Source organism: Thunnus albacares, chromosome 23 (assembly GCF_914725855.1).
Source record: "Thunnus albacares chromosome 23, fThuAlb1.1, whole genome shotgun sequence".
NCBI classification, from domain to species: domain Eukaryota; kingdom Metazoa; phylum Chordata; class Actinopteri; order Scombriformes; family Scombridae; genus Thunnus; species Thunnus albacares.
The window spans coordinates 19,584,093-19,599,526 of NC_058128.1; the positions used below are offsets into that span (position 1 = coordinate 19,584,093).

The window sequence follows — 15,434 nt, forward strand, 5'->3', positions numbered from 1 at the left end:
TTTTTGTGGATGAAATGCAAGAAGGAGATGAAAAACAAACAACAACAACTGGACATCTAAATAAGAACAGAGCAGAAATGCTGCAACATATAACATTAAGTTTAGTGTTGCTAAAGGTAACTTGATATTAATCGACTGCATTGAAAATGCAAGAAAACAGGAATACATTTCAAAAAGCCCAGCTCAGGAGGTGAGTGTGTGTGTGCACGCACGTGTGTGTATGTGTGTGTATGGGAGTGGGTGCATAAATTTGTTACAGGCAAAAAGACCCTTTTCTGAATTTCTGAATACTTTATTTCAATTTCAAAAAGAGCTTCAAAATAAATTGCCTACGCTGAGAGGAGAGGGGGCATTGAACTACAAAGTCGAGCTCCCTGGCAACCCAAAAGACCCACTTTACTTGAGGGTCGACTTTATGAAGATGGAGAGCGTAGTGAATTATATATTTTGATGATTATGAGTAGGCTGACCTTGGAGGACAGGGTTACAGCTACAGAGAAAGCAGCAGATGGGTAATATTTTCAGTCGTGGAAAAAAATAAGATTAATAATGTTATATTTATATTGATCCCTAAGAGGGGATCCAATTTTCACCACCATGTTGCTCAAAATACGGTATAAATTAGTAAGGTGAAAAGATTTAGAGCTTTGGAGAAGAGTAGATTCTGGGTTGAACTCTTAAAGCCCTGATAAGGAAAAAAAATCTCAAGTACAAAATCATAACAAGCTTGTATCTGTGGGGAGATGATCAATAGCAGTGTCTCAGGCAAAAACTTACTTTCTGGCCTGTTTAATGACTAAAACTCACTGTGAGCAGGAGAGTGATGGCACATGACTTTTCAGCTCCAAGCAGAAAGCTTAAAAAAAGAAGCTGGAAAAATAATAAACTACGTGAAAATCATTATTTTTAAACAAGATTTTCTTTTGACTTTTTCGGGTCTTTTCCACCTTTGCTTTCAGTTCTCGGTTCTCATAGGTCAATGAGACTACGAGAGGCTCAGCACAGAAAACATAATATAAGATTGACACAAAAATAAAACCGGGAGCAACAGTGGGAAACATGTAAAAGCAGCAACATTGTTCAGAGAATGTAAATTAGTTAATTCGTAGAACAATTAGAGAAATTGGTTACAATTTCATTTGTTCTGCTTATGATGTTTATTACGGTATTATTTCTCCTGCTTATGATTTTGGGTTCATGTTCTTCTTTTTAGAAAATCACATTAGAATTGATTTTTTTCTTCATGCTTACATTCCACTGAGGTTAAGTGGACTCCATTAAAGGGCATACTATTGATATATTATTACAACAGATTTTATATCTAATAATATAAGATTATATTGTTGTAACAATGATATGACTGTGAACAGCAGATTTCTATCTTTGTGTACAGCATGTTTCCCTGACTGAAATGAATCAAACTGAGTTAACATGTGTGTAAAAATAGAAATAAAAGTGAAACAAACAATTAGTGAACATTATGTTTGGGTGGGTGATGACGTACTGGGTGTGAGCACGTCCTCCACTCCGGTGTACGAGGCAAACACCTGACCCATGAACTGCTGCTGCTGCTCCCTGAAGTTGTTCTGCAGGTAATCGGTCAACATCACATATCCAGCCTGCTCCATGGTCATCACCTCACAAAACACCTCAATCTGGGGGACGCCGAGAGACACGCATACAGACACAGAGAGAGAGAGCTTGAACAGAAATAAAGTGACATCTGAAACCAAGGAAAGAAATGACTGTTGCATCTTTCCTGTTTATATTCAGCTGCCAAAATAAACCCCAAACTGTAAGTGTGTGTGTGTGTGTTTGTGTGCTTAAGAGGTTTGTGCTGGTGCCAGGCAAAGACAGAGAGACAGCGCTGCTCTATTTTTGGTGAAGTAAAATGTGGTGAGCTAAAATGTCATGCCTTGCCACCTCCGTTTCATTCATGCAAACACACACACACACATATATATATGTACGTACTGTACACTACACACACAACCATTGTAGTGACCTCATTCACTCTCCATTATTCTGCTACATAATTAATGATTATTACAAAGATGATTTCATCCAAAGTCGCTGTTCCTCAACGGTCCTTAAACGTCTTCAGCAGCAGGCTGGAATCAAACTGCAGTAATGTTACAGTGTCACCTTGTTGCTATGAGCGCTATTCAAACGCTGCATGACAGGCCTTTTCATCATGCCACTGCAAAAAAACTATTCTGTTACTTTAAAATTGGACTAAAGATGTCACATTGCATCATTTCAATGGGACGGTTTGTTTTTATTTTGTGCATAGATGTCAAAGACAGCTGACCTGAAACTAGCCACAACAACCACAGGCAACAGCAGTGTACACTTTGGAGTGGATGTTTGTTTTCAAATTGAACCTAAAGCCTAAATATTTTATGACTTTTACAAGAGCTAATACAGCAAAAAAACTAACAATATGAACCTCTCTTTATTATTATTATTTTATTATATTATTTATTTTTTATTTCAAAAGACTGCCATGTGTCGAATATTCACAGTTCAAAAGTTGCATCATAAAGCTTGCAGGCTTCCATCAGAAATGATGCTACAGCAATTTAGTTGTTAGAGCTGCTTCAACTGATTTTAAAGGAAGCTTTTTCCTCATGGCTCTTTGATGTGCTGCAGTGTGCTGTAAAAAGCTTAAAAGGTAAATTCAGATAAAGATCTAAAGTAAATAAAAATCATTTTTGACTCTCAGCAGCACAGTGAATGAAAAACATTCCAGCTAAAGCATTATTTACATAGATGTGTGTCAGAAAGAAATGTGTGTGTGTCTTCACTTGTATATATATGTATGTGTGATAAACCTACTGACCTGTGTTTCCGATATGGCCACAGTGTGCTTAAAGACGACCCATTCTACCATCTCTGAGCAGGGAGGGGCAGTCAGTGAGCCGTTGTAGATGTAATATTTATCTGTGTTATTGGGCAGCAAGGACCGCAGGGTGAAAGCTTCCATCGACCCGCTCTTACCTGGTGAAAAAAAAACAAAACAAAAAAAAAAAACAACATAAAAAAAAAAAATCAGTGTCACAAAAAACAAATGTTTTGTCCCAAGCTGTGAATCAAGCATTATAGAAATGTCAGACTGTATGTTCAGTGTGTGATATGCAAATATGAGTTTCACTGGAAGCCAATCAGAGATGTATAATTCTATCATTTAGGAGAGAAAAGCATCATTTCTTTGTGCAATAATGTTTCCAGTATTTCTGTATGATCCTTCTCTTGCATGATGAAACTGAATACTGACCTCACCCACTCCTGTTAGCAAACATTTTATTAAATCCACTATTTATTTTTGGAAATTGAGCTACTAGTTGTGTGGAATTTTGTACACCAAGAGATAGAATGACATGGTCTCAGACTAATATAGTGTTCATTTTTAGAATTTATTGAATTTCCTGTTGCTTTGTTTACTCGATTACAGAAATGCTTTGTTGTGCTCATAGTTGGAAACAAACATTACATTTAGCTTTTCTTTCGTCCAGGCAATCATTATTCTGCTCCTTTCACTGATTGAATTTTAATGATTTTGCCTGATGAAAACAAATTTACATCAATTTGTTTTCTTCCTGCAACCTTTTAATAAACAGAAACAGTACTCGTAGAAGGTCAGATGTCAGCATCCCTGGAGCTAGCAGGTTCAGTGTGTTGCTCTGGAGTTATCTTTACCCAAACAGGGTATTTTAAACACAAGCCCTCCAGTTGAAAGCCTTATTATGTCTCTGTCTGCACCTTGCTTCTTTCTTTATTGAGGATAGAGGTAGAGTTGACTTACCAAACCTGCTGACAGTGTTGACGGCCTCTATAACAGGAATGAAGTTCTCATTGTCTTCCAGGCTGACCTGCAGACAAGAACATAAGCTTCTATAGTGGATTTCATTTCAGCCTTTGTTTGAGGAGGAACAGACTGATCCCTAATATTGAAGCACAAATCAACAGGTCGACCTACCTCGAAGAGCACAGCCAACACAGCGATCCTCCCTCCCTGCCTGATGGCTTCATCAAGACTTTGGAAGTCATCTTGATCATAACAGTAGATCTGCATCTGAACGAGAGCAACAAACAGGTAGGTTAGCTGAATGCAAAGTTCATGACGAATGTAATTATGCTAAATATATCTATGGATAGACCGATGTTTTGGTTTTTTTTACCTCAAGAGGGTATTTCATCCCGTTCAGGCTGTGTTCAGACCCATCTGAAGTTGCATTGCAACGCCCCCAGTGGAAAGTGATCCTACCAACACGAAACCTGGAGCTCAGGCCTCCTCCACTCACAAAGAACTCTCCATCCACATTGATGGCCACTAAAACACACACAGCACTTCAGCATAAATGTAAACTCTCTTGTTTAGAAAGATTACAGATCAAATAAGGGAGGGTCCATTAAATGCAAATGAAGAGTTGATTGGCAAATTGATATACTGTCATCTGTATTGATTGAAATAATCGACAAAATGCCAGGAACACCCATGAAAAATAATGTATATGTACTAAAGACTAAAATTCAAGCCGCATATCGACTGCAGGGGATTTGCAGGGATGACCACTGCTGATTGGTCAAACACACACAGCACAGCTGCTTCAACTTGTGCACCGCTGAAGTATTCTAGTATTGATTTAGGATCAGTTTAGGATGAGGGGAGGACATTTCTCCTAGTTTGATAGCATTAAAAGTAAAGTTAGACTTTGTTCTTGGCTTCCCAACTCATTCTAAAAAAGAAGAGAGAAAAAGAGAGAGAGAGCGAGCGAGCTGACTAAAGACAGAGCGGCGGCAGAGAGAACAAACATGAGAGAAATAAAACGTTATTTTCTGATTGTCTCATGGCGGTTATGTACTAAAGCACAAACAAATAACCATCAAACACTCAATAAATGATTTACTGTGGAGACAGAAGCTCTTAGTTTCATTTTCCTCCTCTGCATTTCTCCTTGTCATTCATTCTTTACATCCAACTCATGCAGCAGTAAAAAATACAAAGAACAGGACAAAACTGTGTCGTTTTTCCTTGTTGTGAATGTTGTGTTTCAAGCACATGGGTCCTCATGGGTCTAATTTGCATGATCTACCTGGTTCCTAAAATGCGGTGGAAATGCAAATGAGACTGCACAACAGGGACTTAAAGTTTCTGAGATTTGTTCCTCTGGGTCCAAAGTAGCTGGAAGTGTGTACGTTCCTTTAGTCTAATGGCCCCTAGAGGGTGTTTGAAGATAACACAAGTTATCAGTCATGTTTGTTTCTCATTAGGTAATATTACTTCACCTAATGTGTTAACTTGGAGAATCACTGTTTCATTAAAGGAATAGTTCCACATTTTGGAAAATAGTGACAACTTGTTCTTTCGTTGCTGTGGCAGTTTTAATGTGCTTCTCATAAACAAAGCGACAATAAAACTCCCCTCAAGTCCTCTTTAACCCTTTATATTTACCTCTTGGAAGCACAAATGAGCAGTTTTCTATGTATGTCCAACATTCAAATGCTCGGTTTGCCTTGAAGGATAATAACTCACAACAGGATATGACATTCAGTTTAGTGAGACTGCACAGTCCGTATATTTCTCACATAATATCTTGCTTGTTCTAATATGCAATTTCCTCTCGTGACTTCACAGAGAAGAAAAGGAGATTAATTCTAGGACCATTAACGTATAGAGGACACGCACACACAGCCTTGGCCGTATTGAAAAGATGGTGATGATAGCTCAGACAGCTTTCATTTGTTATCAGGCCAGACATCACTCCTCACTCTGCCTTTCCTCTCACTGTCTCTTCACATCCTCCTCATTTTTCTCTATTGCTACTTGTCTCTATATACATTTTTTCCTCTTGCTCTTTTGTTGCCTCTTTTCTGTTGCTCAGTTTCATCTCTGCATCCTGACATCGATCTCCCGTCTCTCTCCACATGATCTCTCTGTAGTGCTGTCCCTCTGCTTGCTTCTCTCTCTCTCAATTACTTGGTCTTTCTTTTCTTTTCTTTGTTTGTCTGACTTCTTCCCCCTTAAATCCTCACTGCTTCTCTCCTCCATTAACTTCCATGTTGTGAATCTTTTTTTTTTTTCTCTACGTCTTGAAAGTTAAGCTTCTTTCCACATCCAAGGATTAAGATGTTGTGTTTTACAGCAGCAGAATGATGTCAAAATCATGTTCATAGATTGAATCTACGGAATATCTTCCTCCTCTGGATGATGATGATTGAATATGCTCTTACATGGAGTTGAAAAGAAAAAGAAAAATCCTACAAGTCGCTCATGTTTCAATGTAAGTAAAACAGCATGGAGTGTGATTTCCTGCAGGATGACATTACTAACATGGCTTCATTTGTTTTTAATGAAATATATCAAAAATTTGAAAATTCTATCACAGACACACACAGAATTACAACCTACTTTCCATACTTCCAATTCCCGCTTCGCACTGCTTAGATTTCAGATCTCATTACCAAATAAGCCAACCATAGACTTGAATATAAGACAGCAGCTTGAAATGGTCTTGAAAAAAGATAACAGTTTGTTTAGACGGGTAAACATCTTTGGTTTAGTTTGTAGAAAAGTTATGGTCATGGTCAAATAAGAAGACATTTCATACTTGGAATTCATATCGATTACTAAGAGTTATTTCTTAAAATTCAGAAAACTAGTCTGTGCAGCAAAGGTACAGGAAGGAGAGCTGGAAAGCATCGACATACCTGTCTTCCCGTTGTTGTGGATGGTGGTGGACTCTGCCGTCAGTTTGTCCCAGCCCTCTAGCTGTAGGTTTTGGTACTGCAGCCTGACCTGCGTGAACGTCTCGTCGATGTCCACGGGAGACTGCCTGGCGCTGTTACAGGACGGGTACTTCTTACCCCAGTTACGCTGGTTCAGGGCACCTGTGTATGGAGATATTGGTGGGTAAATGAAGAGACAGAAGTGTTCAAGGACTACAGATCTGAAATTTACAAAATCCCTAAAAGCTGGTTTCACTTCTTCCACCACTCGCTGTCACCAGAAATTCTGAAAGCTTAGCCGTGTTTGCTCTAGAAGTACAGCAGCCCCTTACTGTTTTGTGACAAAAAGCACTGAGAGAGTCTAGCAATTACCATATTACCATATAAGCCCTTTATGTGCTTGTAAAATACATTTAGACACATTTTTTTTTGCTGTTTACAGTGGCAGTGCTGTTTACAAACAGAATGCAGTCTGTTAAACGAGTTCAGCTCGAACAAGGGCAGATGGTCAAACTGCAGGTCAAACATGACTGGTTGGCCTCAGGTCATCCTAGCCCACTATGCATGTGTGTGTTTCTGTGTGTGCGTGCATGTCTTATATTGTGTTTGTTGATGATCTTTGTGTGTGAATATGTATTTGTGATTTTTTTTTTTTTTTAGGAACGCACAGTATGAATCCTCTTTAATCTTATTGATGTCGTGTGTGTGTGGGTGTGTGTGCATGTGTTTTAACAAGGCTGTGCTTTCACATGAATAATGTAAAAGAATAAACAGCATCAGGACGAGCTAAATTTTCAGCCCAGCATGCCACACACACACACAAAAAAAACTCCTAATCAAAACAGCATAAAAAGAAAAGCAAAGCTGACGTTTTCTTTTTGTATTGCTTAGAAGAAATTCATTCACTACAAAATGTTTTGCTAAATGTCGCAGCTGCTGCTTTAAAATCTTTAAGAGGACATGCAGTGTGTGTGAATTTATTCATGACTGCATATCACACCATCTACGTTTACTGAATTCATGCGTGTGCTTTTATTTATTTTTAGAGTACATACATGTAATCCCTTCACATTTAATGACATGCAGTGTTGTGCATGGGTGTGTAAAATATTATTCACAAGTACAAGTTACCTGTGTACATACTGAAAAGCTCTATGTGTTTATGTGCAGCCCGCAAACGGTTCCTCGTCTTCGTATGAGCAGATGTGTTCATTCATCCGCTCTTAACATTCAGTCGTTTCCTCCAGACACATTCAGGGGAAACTCACAGTAAACTCACCTTAACTGCATTCATTATGCTACATAATATTTCTGATGTAAATTCATAATAGAGAAGATTGGAAGACTGATAGATAATACACTGTATGCTTCAAAAGTACAGTATATATCCTCCTATGATTTGGACACAATACTCAGTAATGTAATTAAGCATTGAGTTTGATTTCAGATGAAAAAAAAAGGAATCCTTAATGTCATTGCTCAATATTAAAGTCACAGTTTTTATCACTCACAGAATCGCTACTAAACAAAACACTGCCAGGGATCATTCTGTCCGACTCAGTGCCTCATTTTTAAAAGATGTATTTCTAATAATCTACATTATCACAAGCAGATATAGAGAGCAGACTCACTCTGAGACTCTATGATGGAAACTCATCATTTGAAGCGTCCTGTTCAGTGCTTTGTCATTTGCGTGTGTGTTTTACAGTAAACAATAAAGACAATGGGTCTAATGAGGTCAGAGCAGATGTTTTAACTGTAATTGGTCACACATGACTTAACAGGTATCGGCTTTACATTCTTTGTCGTGTGAGTCTGCGTGTGTCAGAGAGAGAGAGAGAGAGAGAGAGAGAGAGAGAGAGACAGAGAGAGAGAGAGAGAGGGAGAGAGAGGGAGACCTTGTTTGACCCAAGTTCAACAAAATCAATTTCAACTTTGTTGTATTTCTGCCTGGTTTGGCAGCAACAGTTGAACCTGTCAAAACAGACTGAGGCTTATGGTGAAAATGTTCATTAAGTTGAGCCGGTTCTGTGTACTTTAAAGTCAATCAAACATGCAACAGTTGTTTAATTTCCTCTTGTAATACTGTGGCTTCTAGACACGTTTGGAGTAGCTTTCAGTTTGCCTTTTCACAAATGTTCAAGTGTGTGATGTGAAAATACAAACTACATTTTTTCTACATTTTTGCTTGGTTGATAGTGGTTGTTAAAATGTCAAACTTCAGAGGGTATTCAGTCCACAGTTAACAACCAATCTGTCATAGATAAGAGCTTTTAGTGTAAAAGATGCACATCAATCATGAAGCGTCACACAGCACGACTGATCTGAACGTTTGATTTTCATGTAGCAGCATAATGTGAAAGCTGGTCAGTTCACCCAAATCACAAAAACACACACAAGCATTTGCTCGCTTACTTCAACATAATACAAAAGCGCTGCTCCTTCAAGCACTGAAAATGACAGCTGACGTTTCATTGATTTAAGGGAAATGTTACAAATACAAGTCAAAACAGAATTATGGACATGTTTGATTGTTTTCTGTCAGAGTTTTATGTGTTTTTATAGAAGCTGTTTGTACAATTTAATTATGAGATGTTCGCCAGTTCCATCTTCACTTATATTTTGTGTGAAAGTGTTAGCACAGTGCATGTGTTTGTGTGAGTGCTGGTGAAAATGACAGGGGGGTTGTCAGTGTGTCAGTGACCAGATCTGGCCTCTGCCGCCTCATCCGTTAGCATCATAACACACAAATATCATATCACATAAACAGCCAGTTACTCCTCTGACATAACGCCCCCATGAAAACAAGTAGTTGACAGGTTGGAGAAAGGACTTAAAAAATAAACCAGACTTTCCTGTCCTCATTTAGTTACATAAACACACTTGCACACAAATCCACTCGCACTCAGTCAAGGACTAAAATCTCGATGATTAAATACGGAAATTACATTTCATATCTCTGAGTTCCACTTGCTTTTTCACAGAACTCCCAGAATAAAGTCTGCTGATGCTGCCGGTGCGAGAATCCTGTACCTATTGTTGTCAGATTCATATGGGAGACTTTTAAAGCCGACCGTGTGCAATTTTGATTAAAAAAAGCAATATGATCAGTATTACATTATTATATTTTTCTCCATGCTTTTGTGCTTTCTCCTTCCAACTGTATATTTTTTATATATTTGCTCTGTCTGAATGTTAAAACATTTTTAGACAGACAGAACAGATCACATCACAGATTTCAAGCTCAGGGAAGATTTTTTTATACTCATGTTCAGAGTTTGGTATTTCATTTATGTACATTTGTGAAGTTGTCAGGATGAAAATAACCCAATTTCACATCATTATATGTTTAAAAATGTAAATCCAATTCATTTTTTATCTATAAACTAAAGCTGGAACACCACAAAAGACAGAAAAAAAAGGAGACATCTGGAAACGTTCTGAAGACTTTGTGCTCATAAAAGAGCAGTCAGCTGTAAAAGTGTTCGAGACATAAACCATTTACACCTTATGCTGCTGTTGCTGCTCTTTAACCACAACACCCTGATCATTTTAGCTCACCCCTCACTCTCGGCGGAAGAGAGGTGAGTCGAGAGAGGGAGGGAGAGTGCACAGAGGACAAAGAGAGGAGCAGCAGAGAATATAAAGGTAAGACTGGAAAGAGGAGCAGAGGGAGGAGGAGGAGGTGATAAAGACCAGGGACAAGTAGAGATGGGAGGAAAAAATAGATGAGACAAAAAAGAAGGGGTAGGGACAAAACAGCAAGACAGGGAGAAGATGGGGTGATAGATAAGAGGAAAGAAAAGGAGGAAGAAAGGCAGATATGAGGGAAAGATCCAGAATGAGGGCCAACGATGAGGGGAACTCAGAGGAAAGGAGGAGACAGAAAAAAAATCCTTTAGTTTACACGGCTTCCTGAAGACAAAACTGAGCTGATTCAATCTTGTCACTCCATATCTCTCCATCTATACATCTGTCAAGAAACAAAGAAAAAGATGTGTGTGTGTGTACATGCACTCTCTGCAGAAGTGTGTTTTATGCAGATATACAAAGAAGTGCAGGCATGTACATACACACATGCATCTGTCTTTCTCCTACCTACGCTTACACCAATTCAGCTCCCTTGGACAGCACCCATGCACACACACACACACACACACACACACACACACACACACACACACACACACACACACACACACACACACACACACACACACACGTCGATTTCACCCTGTGTGAAAAGGTTCTGCACTGCTGAGCGAGCTAACTGTTCAGAAAACATGCAGGATTATTGAATTGAATAGTGTAGGGCTTGACTTTTTTGGGGGACTGTCTGCTTCTATTTGCTTCACCGCTGGCAAAAATAGCTGAATATGTATCAAATATTAAAAGCAGAAAGCGGCTGCTGGTTGACTTTAACCCGCAGTGGTGCTTTTGAATCTACAACATTGTCTGGCTCGCACGATCGACCAGAAGCGGTTGAATAGTTTAACCTCATTTCATGCCCCCAGAGGTTTTAGATGTAGCATTTTTTAAATCCTCGCCACATTCATTTAGATACATTCATACATTCACTGTAACAACTGATTATTTCCATTATGAATTTTTATTCTCTTGTAATGAATCAAGTGATGGTTTAGTTGAAGGAATGTCAGGAAATAGTCTAACATGCCCATCATAATGCTGTCCAATAGTACAAAATCCAGATATCAAATATTCAATTGATAATAATTTTAAAAAGGAAAAGAAACAAATTCTCACATTTGAGACGCTGGAGCCAGTGATTGTTTGTGATTTTTGCTTAATAATTGGCATATCAATTAGTCAATTAATCAACAAATTGTTTCAGCACTAATTCCTTTACTCTACCCACAAATAAGGCAGATTCAACTATAATTCTGAGTCACCAGGTTGGGTTTGGGAGACTTTCATTTCCTGCAAACCAAGGGTCACATGACCAACAGCCTGACTAGCTAAACATATCTACTCGTGTTGTAAGATAAAGATAAAAGATGAAGCATACAACACAACTGTCCCTGATAAAGTGGTGAAACACTCTGTAGTGAGCCAGAAAATGTGGTAAAGCATGTTAATCAATTTTTCCTGTTTTTTTTATTCTTTGACCTTTATTCAGTTTTAATTTGAATGTAATCAAAGCAAAACATTTCAAACAGAAAAACATTATGGGAGTGCTCCCTCTGACATGACATTTTACCCTTCATCAATATTCATATAAAAATAAAAGTAGTTTATCATATTTTGACATTTAATCATCCCTTCAGTATAAGTTACTCTCCAATTTCATTATCAGAGTTTTCCTGTCAAATTGTCTAACAAGTGGATCTGTCAACCAGCAAGTCTTCCACTAACTCTGCTCAGAATGTAAATGGAGAAACATCACACAAGAAAAAGGAAACAGTTCAATGCTGCTGTAATGTAAAGACAACTAACATAATTTTCCAGATTTAATTCCCACTGAAACGTAACTTAAACATTTTTTTTTAATAAAAACTCACTGGGTTATGAGTTAAGATTGCAATAAGAGCTCACTCAGTCAAAGTTGGCTGCAGATTAGATTAAACATGCTAGCAGATTAGCTAGCTAGAGATAGTGCTAGCTCGGACAGCCTCATTGGTTACATAACCCCCGCCGGTCCCCAGAGAGTCTCCCAAACAGATTTGGAAAGAAATCTGATGGACTGCTTTACTATACAAAACAGGAAAAGTGTGCAGCTAAAGCTTTCAGAGTTTCTGGTGATTACAGATAACAGAAATCAGAGAGCCGATAGAAAAATAAATTTCATACACTAGAAAAGAGGAGGAGGACAGATAGCGATGGGGTTAATGAGGTTAAAGACCAGCATTATCATGAACTCATTTGACCAATGATGCTAAATACAGCATGTCTGTGCAACAATTTGTCTGCAAGGTTTATGTGCTGTTTTCAGCACAGTATAGACACACTGGGGACAACAGTTTATTACAAATCACTTTCTCTGGAACCTCTGTGGATTTTACTATTAGAAAGCAATCGTTCTGTCATTGCTGGTGCGACGTGTTTCAATCAGTACCTCAGTTTGCAGCAAAGCTCTTTTATTATAACACAGCAGACGATGGAGAAGAGAAATAAGAATTGTTTCTTGTGTGAAAGGAGACTTCAGTCATTTTTATTCAGCAGAATCAATTTCTATGAATGCATTCATGGGCGCACACACACACACACACACACACACACACTGACTGACATAAAGGCTTGAAGCTGACAAGATCTAAGCTACTTATGAATCTATTATGAATGGCAGAGAAAGGACTACACACATACACATACACACACACATCACTCATCCAGCAGGACTATATGTTAATGACGGACTGTCACAAACATGAGCAGCCACCGTATCTGAAAAATCAGATCTGTCAGATTATTCAAAAAGGGAAAAAAAAAGAAAACTCGGCAATGAATCAGAGTCCCCATATGCTCTTCATGCGATATCTGATGGCTCCGTCTAGACATGTGAACATAAAAAAGCCTCCAGAGCAAGAGACGGCTGTGACAAGACAAGTGCATGGAGTCATTCAGTGAAATATTGGAGAACAAGAGACTGGCTCTCTGAGCTGATTTACTGTATATCTGAACTTACACACCAAAACTGAAGGTGACTTTAACCAATGAGATTATTCCTGGAGGAATGTTTGTATAATTTAAGAGTCCAATCTGCCAACCTGTGGCTGTTGGTGGAAGACAGATTAGACTAGTCAGGTTGGTAAACACGAGCGTGCTGTGTAAAGTTTACAGACAAGATTTTTGGATATTGAAGTCCTTGAAGTTCACACAGTTACCTCCCATGGGTATGTGGGGCTGTCGATGTGCAGTATTTACAGCCCATAAACTCATTAACCGAGCCATATACTGGTGCAAGCAAGGAACAAGGACAAAAAATAGGAGGAACTGAGAGTGTGTGTTTGCGAATAAAAGGGACACACACACACATACACACCTCTGCATCATTACCTCATGTCTCCCACAAGGCTCCAGAGGCAGCCACACTCTGAGCAATAACTGGAGCAGAAGAGAAGCCAGCCTAAAGTATTTGGTGACTAACAGAACAGTTGAGAGCACAGTGGGTGGTGAACACATGCATGTAGACAGAAAAAGAGACAACGGACACATGAGACGAACAGCTAGCTGCTTTAGAGACATTCAAACAACTCGGATGAAGGATTCTGCATTTTCTTCTTGTCAGGGTGGAAAAGCATCAACGGCAGCTTTTAGACGATAAAAGGACACCAAAACCCTGTAATTAAAATTGTGACCATAAAAAGCAACAAAGAAATCATGAGGTATACTTACAAGGATTAGAGCCAATTCACGTTGAGGGTTTCCAATAGATAAGCATGGATAAATTCCACAACGAATATGTAATCAAACAAGCATGATACACACTAAGCGATGCAGATTGGCTAATTGCTGGCTTTCAAATGACTACACTAATTATAAAGTATGTGAAGTAATGACACGTGATAAGTATTATGACAAATTAATCAGTCATCCTTTTCTTGTTTCTTTCACACAATAATCAAACATGTAAGTACAAATATCTTCAGTTTAGCCTGTGATGAACTGAGTTAAGTCTTGGTGGGCAAAATGAATTACACTGCTTTTCTTATGGTTTGTGTTACTGATATGTTCATCAATATTTTCACTGTGTAAATCCTCACATGCAAAATATTAAAGCAAACTATTGCAACATTTCAAACAAAAATGTTTCAAAAGTTGCATCTGTTGTTGTCATAAAAAGAGTTGATTACAGATGAATTCAATGACAGTATTGCATTTTCAAATATAGTTTGGCAGTTCCTCAGGTATCATTTACACCACGGTGGTGGAATTTTCACAAGTGAAACAAGTGTTAAATACGGACCAGGCGGACATCAGAGAGGGACAACAGGAAAGTTTACTGTATGTGATGGGTTTGGTCAGAGGGACTGAGCCAGAGACAGAGAAGACAACATGCAGCCTGTGAGCAGAGACACGTAGCTTAACGGCTGCACCCAGCTGAGATATTTCTATATTTTAGAAATTTTTCAGAAACATAAACGTTTTGTTTACATACCAGTGAATGTATACTGAATGTTCACACCCTCATACTGACCAAAACTAAACCATTTCCATGATTTAACTTCTTTTGGGTTTTGGGAAGATGGAGCCATCACACCGCCTCTCAATCTGTCCATATGAATCTAATCTTCATAACAATATATTAACATGATCCTACTGTAGGAAACAGGTCTGCCCATTAGTCCGCTGTACAAATGCAGAGTAGATGCATGATGTTTTCTTGGAAACCTATGCACAATTTAACAAAGAGTATGACTTGATTCTAACTGTGAACATATAAATCATCTGGTGTACATGTCTATCACTGTCAACTTCTTTTTCCAATCAGGAAATGTAGAACGTAAAGCGATGGTAAAAGGACTAGACTGGATAGGCAGAAATATTCATGTTAAAAATCTGTGTGTGTGTGCGTGTGTGTGGGTTCCCTAGACAAAGCACTAGGGGAGTATCATTGCCTGCATCGCCTCTGGCTATGACTTAGTTGGACCAAGAAGAGAGAAGAGCCAGAGAGACAGACACAGAGGAGAGACAGGAGGAGACACAGAGGTACAGAAAAAAGCAATAGATAAAAGATACTGAACTTA

At 38.6% G+C, this 15,434-nt stretch overlaps 1 protein-coding gene across 2 annotated transcripts in view; it reads right to left on the reverse strand.

Annotated features, from left to right (window-relative positions):
* The window catches only part of ptprz1b (protein tyrosine phosphatase receptor type Z1b), a 59,154-nt gene that overhangs the window by 16,370 nt on the left and 27,350 nt on the right, over window positions 1-15,434 (reverse strand). For both annotated transcript variants that reach the window (XM_044343841.1, XM_044343840.1), the window contains exons 3-8: window positions 6,712-6,891; window positions 4,182-4,333; window positions 3,980-4,075; window positions 3,806-3,872; window positions 2,843-3,000; window positions 1,505-1,655 (exon numbers count right to left, since the gene is read on the reverse strand). In XM_044343841.1, coding sequence (XP_044199776.1) covers window positions 1,505-1,655; window positions 2,843-3,000; window positions 3,806-3,872; window positions 3,980-4,075; window positions 4,182-4,333; window positions 6,712-6,891 — 804 coding nt within the window. The remainder of the gene's footprint in view (window positions 1-1,504; window positions 1,656-2,842; window positions 3,001-3,805; window positions 3,873-3,979; window positions 4,076-4,181; window positions 4,334-6,711; window positions 6,892-15,434) is intronic.